Genomic DNA, 8958 nt, shown 5'->3' with positions numbered 1-8958 from the left:
TGTATCAACCAACTTTCCGATGGCAGTGGCTCCTGCCTCGTTGGCGGATAAAATTGTAGTCCTCGATGATGACGATGAAGAAGAGATGACTCCTCAGCCTTCGACCGCTGTGTCCAGACGTTCTTCACAGAAAAATGTCAAACACGTCTCTCCGCTCAAAGCTCAGCAATCCTCTCCCACCCACATCATACATTCCCCGTTCGCATCATCCAAGAGAGAGACGCATGTTATTAAAGCGGAGAACGAGAAGCTGTTCACGGAGGTTGGTTTGTTTTAGATTGAACTTCACTCCTCAGACAGTTCATCTCAAGACATTCACTTATGAGAACAGATCCTCTACAGTACACAATAAAGTGCAGATAGCAAGAACAATGTGCGTGCAACATGATGAAGACTTTGGCTAATTTATACACTATTATTTTTAATAGGCTTTGGCTTTCACTGTGTCACGCTTTGGCCTGTTACCGACCTTACAACACTGTCCTTTTGCCTCAACATTTACAGAAATTCACTGTCCTTTCTTTCTGTATCTGTGTATCTAAGCAATTTAATAATCTTTTCTGTCTTTTAGTTTGTAGAGTACTGTACAGCACAAACCCAGGACTGCCCTGAAGTGATTACCTTTCTCCAAACTAAACACGCCAAGGCTTCACCCACTTTTCTGACATCGGTGGAATTCAGAAACGTCTTGGGACGATGTTTAACTCGTGCTCAGGCCAATCGCTCGAAAACCTTTGTCTACATAAATGAACTGTGCACGGTGCTGCGGCAGCATGGCATCAAGAAGAGGCAGAGTCTCGCCCAACCCGAAGCCCCAACATCACAATCTGCTTCCTTGGATCAGCCAAAGACAGAGGGCAAGGCAGGAGCAAGCGCTGCAGCGGAGGATGAGCAGCCGTCTACCTCGGGGGTCAATGAGGACCCTGAAACGGGCAGAAAAGCTAAAAAAAAGTCAAGGAAACAGGTCAGTCATGAAACCTGAAGCTACTGTAGGGAAAGGTATAACAGTTCCTTTCTGAATTAGTACTGTATCGCAATACAAAGCTCATTGTTTCCGATAGATTGTGATATGTGTTATACCATGACAAATTGTTCCAGCCCTACTATTTTACCTTACAATAATCCTACAGTATATAATACCAGCTGGAGCGGAAAATACTCGCCTTCACATGCACTGGTTTTTGTTTTACATGAATTAAATAATGTGGCGTTAACACTATGCAAACATTATGAAGACTGATAAGCAATGCAAATGTCTACGTGTAAGCAGGTAAAGAAAGACCTCTTTAGCAGTAGACAAGAATAACATGCAAGTGTGACGTCTTCCAGATCGCATACTTGGAAAATCTGCTAAAGGTTTACAATGAAGAGATCCGTCGCCTTCAAGAAGCCGAACTGAGTCTGGACGACCTCGGTGCGGAGGACTCTCTTTACATCCAGGAGCACAAACTTAAACGCAAGGTCAGGAGAGACTGGAGCTGACATGGGCTTTTACTTTCGGGATTGTGTGTTTACTTTCTTTTTCGATTTGTGTTTCTAGATGATGAAGATCTATGAGAAGCTGTGTGAAATTAAGGACTGCGGGACTTTAACTGGGCGAGTGTTAGAACAACGCATCGATTACCGCGGCTCCCGATATCCAGAGATCAACAAGAGGGTGAGATTTTTGTGTGTGTTGACTAGCAGACAGGCCATTGTTTTTCCATACTAAGATATGTTCTTAGTTTAGACGAGTTGATACGTACCTGTCTGGTCTTAGGCCCGTGGAAGAGCTTGGTCGCTTCTAACTTCACTCCCGCTTGGAGCTATAGAAATATGCTGGAAGAGGCCAAATGCTTACAACATCTATGGTCTTTTTGCGTGACTGGGGGCACACAGTTCTTCCATACTGGGATATGTTCTTACCTGAGCTTAGACGTGTTGATACATAGGTACAGAGGGCTCGCAAAACAACCAGACAGGTACGCATCAACTCGTCTAAGCTCAGGTAAGAACATATCTCAGAATGTAAAAACGGTGGCCTGTTCCTTTAACTAAGGGGCTTGATATTAGCATTACCAATTGTATGGTTAGTTTTCATATTTTGTCTGTTACCTTTAACCTAGTTGTCCAATCTCAATTAAACACAATATCTTTTACTTGTGTGAACATATAGTACAATGTAGATATTTTAAACAAACTTCAGCCTAAACTATACATTGATGCTTTCCACTCTTGTGCCAGCAGTTTTCATATTATTTATCAAAAGTCTAAAGTCTGTGCGGCCAGTGGTCTAGTGTTTAACCTCTTACCCCCCACCTTAACTGGGCACATTATCTCCAGTTCAGCTTTATCCAAATCTAAAAGCTTCTCAACTGGAGCTTACAACCTCATTTGAAAGCTAAAACCCTCAAAACTGATCTAACCTTTTTTGTTGTTTTTGAAGCACTTTTGTTGCGTTTTCTTCCTTTTTTTGGCAGTTTTTTTGTCTTGTTATTATAGTTTTTGTTGTCACATTTTTGTCCTGTTTCTGTAGTTTTTTTTTTTGGTCGTGTTTTTGTCGCTCCATCAGTTTAGATTTGGGTAATGCCCAACTGGAGGTAATGTGCTCAGTTCAGGTGGGGATTAAGAGGTTAAGGCAGCTGCATGAATTCTGTCCTCAGTCCCGACTTAAACTAATTTGCTGAATATCTCTCCTCACTTTTCACCCTGTGCTGTCCTTTTCAATAATCCTACGGGCCAAAACGATCCTAAAAAAAAGTTCATTCTCCACTGAGCTGTTCTGAGAGGCTGAGAGCTGATGAGACTGTCCATAGTTAAATTACAATTTAATTTATACTTAGTCAGCTGCACAGCCTTAAAAACTCTGGCTCATGACGTCATAATTTTGCGAATAGGACAAGACTCAGGGATGTATAACTAGAACTGAACTGAATTGTGAACATTGTCTGAAGGCGTTTTGGGTAATTTTATGTGTTGGATGTCACAATAACTAGTTTTATGACGTCGAAACGATCAATAGTCCTCCACTTTACTCTGCAAACCCCTTTTGTTTTCAGATTGAGAAGTTCATCAACAGCTCAGAGGCTCGGATAGACGCTCCCGATTACCAGGACATCCTGCAGGTGGTGCTCCGGGCCAACGAGCGCCACAACCTGCGCCTGCCCCGCAAACAGCTCAACGAGATCGCCAAGGAGGCCTTTAGGGAAACGGCCGGTCGCATCCAGGACAGACGGCACTTGGACCTGGTGTACAACTTTGGCTCACATCTCACGGACTCCTACAAACCCAGTGAGGAGATGACTAAAAGTGTTTATTTGCTTCTGAATGTGTAGAATGCAATCATTTTCGTTATCACATATTGCACGTTTTTCAATATTCTGTAGCCCTAGATCTAAAGGTGTAAAAAACAATCTTTCGAAAATTGCAGTAGAACTCTGGTACTCCATTTGCTACAAGGTCAAAGAGTGACTGAACTTATGGGTTTTCAGCCGTATTGCAAACTCATTGTTCATTTATCTTTCTAAAGCGTCAGACCCGGCTCTCGAGGACCCCTCCCTCCAGAGAAAACTCAGATCGAACCGGGAGGTCGCCATTAACCGTTTAGACGAAGTCATCTCCAAATACACGTCCAAGCAGGAGGACACTGAGGAGCAAGAGAGGGTGAAACGCTCTGAGAGGGACAAGTCGAATAAAGAGGTACACACAGCTGCTGGCTCAGTCACCTCACAGCAGGAAGCTTCCTGACATTTCAGATCGAAATTCCATTACAGTTTCGATTATTACACTAAACGATTGCAAAAATTGCATAATCAAGAAAAAAAGTATTATTAAGGATGCCCTCCTGCTAGTCCATCCGAAGCAGAGGAAGCTCCTTGTTTGTTGAACTATCAGCACTGCGTGATGAACGAACAATATTAATAAGTAGCTCTTGTGACGACACCACTGATACTTGCTCACGTTTGCTGAAAGAACAGAAGTTTAGCTTCTCAGAAAAGTCAACGAAGAAGACCAGGATCAGATGCCTCCCAGTGTCTCCGCGAGCGAGAGGGACGGGGACGGGGACGAGCAAATCTCACTAAAGCAAACTCGCATCAATTCATGCAGCTGGATTATTTTTGTTCCCTTCGCATTTCTCGTGCTAATGGCAAATAATTTTTGGCCGACATCAAAACAGCGCTGTGTGATGATGTCATCAGGCCGTGCAGGTGTGAGGGCTGGTCAGAAGGGGGCACCACCATTTGTAATTTGTACTTTTTTATTGTCCAAATATTTAGCTTTTTTTCCTATATCAATAAATTAATCAATACAATAAATATTTTATTTTCAAAGGAACAGGCCACCGTTTTTACATACTGAGATGTTCTTACCTGAGCTTAGACGAGTCGGTGCGTCTGGTCTTTGTGTGTGCGCTCAGTCATGCAAATGTTGCATTTAGCCACTCCCAGCAAAGGTATAGCTCCAAACTTGGTTGAAGTTAGAAGCTACCAAGCTGTTCCACGTTTTCCCTATTTAAATACAGTTGCGTGAGCCTTCACACGATCTAGTTACACAAAATTGAATGTGTTGTTTTTCGATAAAAGGGGACCTATATTGCGAGTAGAGCTGAAAAAAAAATCCCCCAAAATCTGCGCTTTTTATTTTTAAAAATCTGTTATTTTTTATAAACTCGATTTCCAATTCAATTCCCCCCCATTTAAAACAGATTAACTGCGAACTGTAAGTATATTTTAAAAATATTATTTAAAGTGCATCAACATAAACAGAATTGCAAAGGCAAACCCTTTCTCTAACTGATGACAACAAATCTATAAGTTTTAAGTTTTTTTTAAATATGAATCAATTTGACCTATCAACTCTATTTTTAAATCAAATTGATTTGCCCTCTGTGTGTCACCTTAGGGAAATGCATCGAAGAATCAAGAAGCTGAGGCCAATGGAGTTGAGGAAGAAGAGGAAGAGGATGATGAAGAAGACCAGTCGTCAGATCCAGACATCGAAGAGGAGATAGAGGCCAGCACTCAGCTCGACTTGACAGGTCAGGAGAATGAGATGAGGTTGCTTTTCCTGCACCGCCTCTGCTGTTTGCTGCGCCTCACGTGTTTTTAATATTTCACTCTTTATTTTCAGAGGGCGCGAGTGATGAGGACACCAACGAGGCGGAGCAGGCCGTGGACAACGAAGAAGACCAGGATCAGATGCCTCCCAGTGTCTCCGCGAGCGAGAGGGACGGGGACGGGGACGAGCCCAGTGACCTCAGCCCGCTGTCCCAGCAGAGCAAGTCCCCCACCACACCCCTCTCCACCTCCTCACCCCCGGACAGCCCCAGCCAGTCGGTGCCCAGCAACGAGCAGCGGCCTCTCAGCAACGGGATGGCCGAATCCTCCACCACCACCAACAACCAGCAGGAGGAGGTTTCCATCCTTCCCATGAAAGGCAAAAACACTGCGGACAATGGGGCGGTCACGGAGAACGGTGTGACTTCGAAGAAGCCTGCAGCGGGGGAAAAGCACGCGGCCTCCGTCGGCACGTCGCCCATGGATACGCCCCGGACGACACGCTCGCAGAAGAGGAAGAGGGAGGACATGACGTTGACAAAGGCCAAGCACACCGTCAAATGCGGCAGGTAGATGTCAGGGTTAATGATGGGTTTTGAAGGTGAAGTCGGTGATGCGTTTCAGCAAGAATGAAAAGAAAGGTGCACAAGGGGAGGTGAGACCAGCTGTATGTGACATAGAGACCAAGGGGAAGATGAGAGGCTAAAAAGCTGGTGATGATTAGGAACATGTGTTTACATTCGTCTGTTCTGATTTCTTTGTAAATTCGATAACATTTTGAATGACAAAACCTCGTGTTCAAGGTAAATGAATTCCGGCTGCCTTATGTTCCCGCTGGTTTTGGCCATTTTATTTTTTAAGATGCTCTGAGGTTTGGACACTGATACTTGGCAGCCCTGGCTGATGGAAATGGTTCTCTTTGCGCTTTGTGCAGTCGCCCACTGCTACTTATAGTTGCAACAGCAGCGTTGAAGGATGCATCAAATACAGACAAATTTCCTTAAAGGAGCTATACCTGATTGTACAAAGAAACAGGGTCACTCAAATTTCAAATTGCTATTTTCTGGTTCAAATTCATCTCAAACTTTCCTAATGCATTTACAACATCAAAATGTGTCACAAGGACTGAGTTTAAACCAGGTTTCACAACTTTCAGGGAGGAAAACTGTCACTTCACTGTAAAAAAATGCCTACTAGCCTGACATTTTATGACTGTTTAAAAGGCTTTAAAACCAGTGTTTTTTGGATAAATGTCTGCTTTTACCAAATACAAACAAAACAAATTTTATTCCAATACAGAAAATTAAAAAAATCAAGGATAGCTCCTTTAAGGGCTCAGTGAAGAACTTATGAATAAAACAATTTCCTGACTTAAAAAGGCAGCCACAACAGATGTTTATGCTCCTGCACTTGCTTCTATTTTGAACGACCCAATTTCATCTCTAAAATCAGAACAACCTTTCTTTAAAGGTGTACGACCTCCCTATATGACATGTTATTTTGGAGATAACATGGAGATTCAAACTGAGATTTTGCAATGTAGTGAAAGAGGACAAAGGTTTAGTTGATTCTTTACTGTTACCTCTTAGTAGACAGTTCTTGTGTCGTAATCTCTGCTTGTATAGAGAGAGCTTTCACAAATGCATTGCTGTTTGTTTCTCCCCGTAGTGACGCTGATATTTCCCTGGACATGGATGTTTGTGTTTCTCCGCCGCCTATAACTCGAGCCGAGACTCCTCCGTACGTCAGCAGCTCCCAGTCAACGCCACCTCCAAAAAAGAACAAGGTGGGCACTCTCTAATATATAGTTTTATCCACATGTTTAGCTCAGTCGTGTGCAGAGCGGAGGTCTGACATTTGGGTTTCACTGACTTACACTGGGCTCACATTAAATCCGGTTAGGGTCTGGTACGGCCTCCGCAATCTTAAAAAATGCATTAAAACCAATGTTGCACACTCGCACTGCTCTGTGAAGTCCGGGTCCGCTTACCTGCAATGGAAAAAGTCTGCAAGGAGTCTATTTGAGCACTGCGGATCAAGCTGAGGGAAAAAACACAAGCCAAACAGGAAGTCGGGTCTCATGACGAAAGAAGGTCCTGTGTATTTCAAAATAAATCTGTCACAACTTATCTGGTCTCGTTTATCACCTGTACACTAGTATAACGCCGGAAATGTAAACATAACTCCAGGCAACAAACTTGTGCCCCTGTGTCACCGGTAATGGAGAGCCGTATTTGCCTGCTTTAAACTTCCTATATATCCTATGGTCACAATGTCCCAACAAGGCTGTGACGTCAGTAAGGAGTGGGCGGAGTCATGTTTTTCGGCAAGAATCATGGGGAGAGAGTTGGTCAGCCCTTTTAGGCTCCCTGAAGATGTGAAAATGGACTGACCACTGTCTTCTATGCTACAAAAAGAAGAGCCGTGCTTTCCCTGACAAGATCATCTCCATCATGACAACGCATCATGTCATGCTGTAAAGAATACCTCTGCATCACTGGCTGCTATGGGCATAAAAGGAGAGAAACTCATGATGTGGACCCCCTCCTCCCCTGACCTCAACCCTATTGAGAACCTTTGGAGCCTCAACAAAAAAAACATGAGGGTGGGAGGCAGTTTTCATCCAAACGGCAATTTGGAACGCAGTGTAAACATAAATGTCCTGAATGATTGTGTTGTGTCCAGTTTGCTTTTGGATTGGCGGCATTAAAAAACATTATATTTGATTTGCTGAAACCTGTATAAATGCTGTAAACAAACACCAGCCTTAACCCTCGTCTTCTTCCTTCTTTTTCAGGTCAATGTGGCCACACAGTGCGACCCTCAGGAAGTCATTGTGCTCTCGGACTCTGAGTGACTCGATAAACTTTCTCCAAATGTCGCAAGATCTTTTATGGTATTCGTTTTTATTTTATTTTTTTCTAGGTTTTCTTCATGAGGTAATGTAAATAAATCACAGCCGTTTTGTAAAAACCCTGTTGATGTTTTTATGGGCTACTGCAGGGATTTCAATAAACCAGTGCCTAATATCAATGTCTTATTTTTTTAAAGGGCTTGAATAGGTTGCCTTCACATAATATCTAAGAGGCATGTGATTTAAATAGATTGGAGCAAAATGGTTTGGAACAATCTGCTGCTAAAGATCGCCTCTTTAATCCGAGCTATCACTATATACGAGATATTTTTAAATTGCCACATGTTGTAGCCTTCTGTGTTGTGTCAGAAGACCTTTTTTCGTCCCCGCGAGGATCCAAAAGTGATGGTACAATGTAAAGGTTTTTTTTGTTTTAGTCAAAGTAATGTTGTTCTAAAACTTAATAAAAAAATAGATAAATACCCAGATATTTTTGTAGAACTGTAAAAACTGAATAGAAATGAAAAGAGGGGAGTAAAATAATTTTAGCTTCCAGGAATAAACAGTTTGAAGGAGCCTCTATGTAATGCTTGCACTGCCAACAGGTCTGTGCTTTGTTCATGTGAGAAGAAAACGTGAAGCAGCACAATTAAATATGTCTAAAAGCAAAGAATTGTTTGGCTAGAAGTAAATAGAAATATGTTGTCAAAATCCACACTGATTCCTAACTTTGCTAAAGCGTTTGTGACGTCCCCTGATACGTTTATGAGAGTGAGCAATGCTATCACGGTAATGTGAAGAACTACCGCCAGAGTTCACATCAGGAAAATTAAAATCAAAATTATTCCAGTTACGAGATATTTGTTTCTGGATTTATTATTGTCAGCCAACAGGACTTTAAAGGGACTATACGGAGTTTAAAAATGTTTAAATTAAGCATTTTCCTCCCCCTACATGTTCCAGCCATGTCCTAATGTGTAGAATGAGCTCAGACCTGTTCACCACAACTGCCTCTAAAATCCTGCACGGTCACTCAAATAGTTGTTAATTCGGGTCCGAAGTGCCGTC

The 8958-nt window shown here is 42.6% G+C and overlaps 1 protein-coding gene across 1 annotated transcript; it reads left to right on the top strand.

Annotated features, from left to right (window-relative positions):
- Positions 1–8432, top strand: daxx (death-domain associated protein). Its single transcript, XM_079570732.1, has 10 exons — positions 1–262; positions 572–964; positions 1330–1461; positions 1541–1657; positions 3039–3270; positions 3509–3678; positions 4882–5017; positions 5110–5605; positions 6705–6822; positions 7834–8432. Exons 1-10 carry the CDS (start codon positions 20–22, stop codon positions 7891–7893), a joined length of 2097 nt encoding a protein of 698 aa, XP_079426858.1. The 5' UTR covers positions 1–19; the 3' UTR covers positions 7894–8432.
- The last annotated feature ends 526 nt before the right edge of the window (positions 8433–8958 follow it).

The sequence above is a fragment of the Gobius niger genome (assembly GCF_951799975.1).
Source record: "Gobius niger genome assembly, chromosome: 14".
Lineage (NCBI taxonomy): Eukaryota > Metazoa > Chordata > Actinopteri > Gobiiformes > Gobiidae > Gobius > Gobius niger.
The sequence above is the reverse complement of the archived record's forward strand: the minus strand, read 5'-3'. Positions and strand labels throughout refer to the sequence as shown.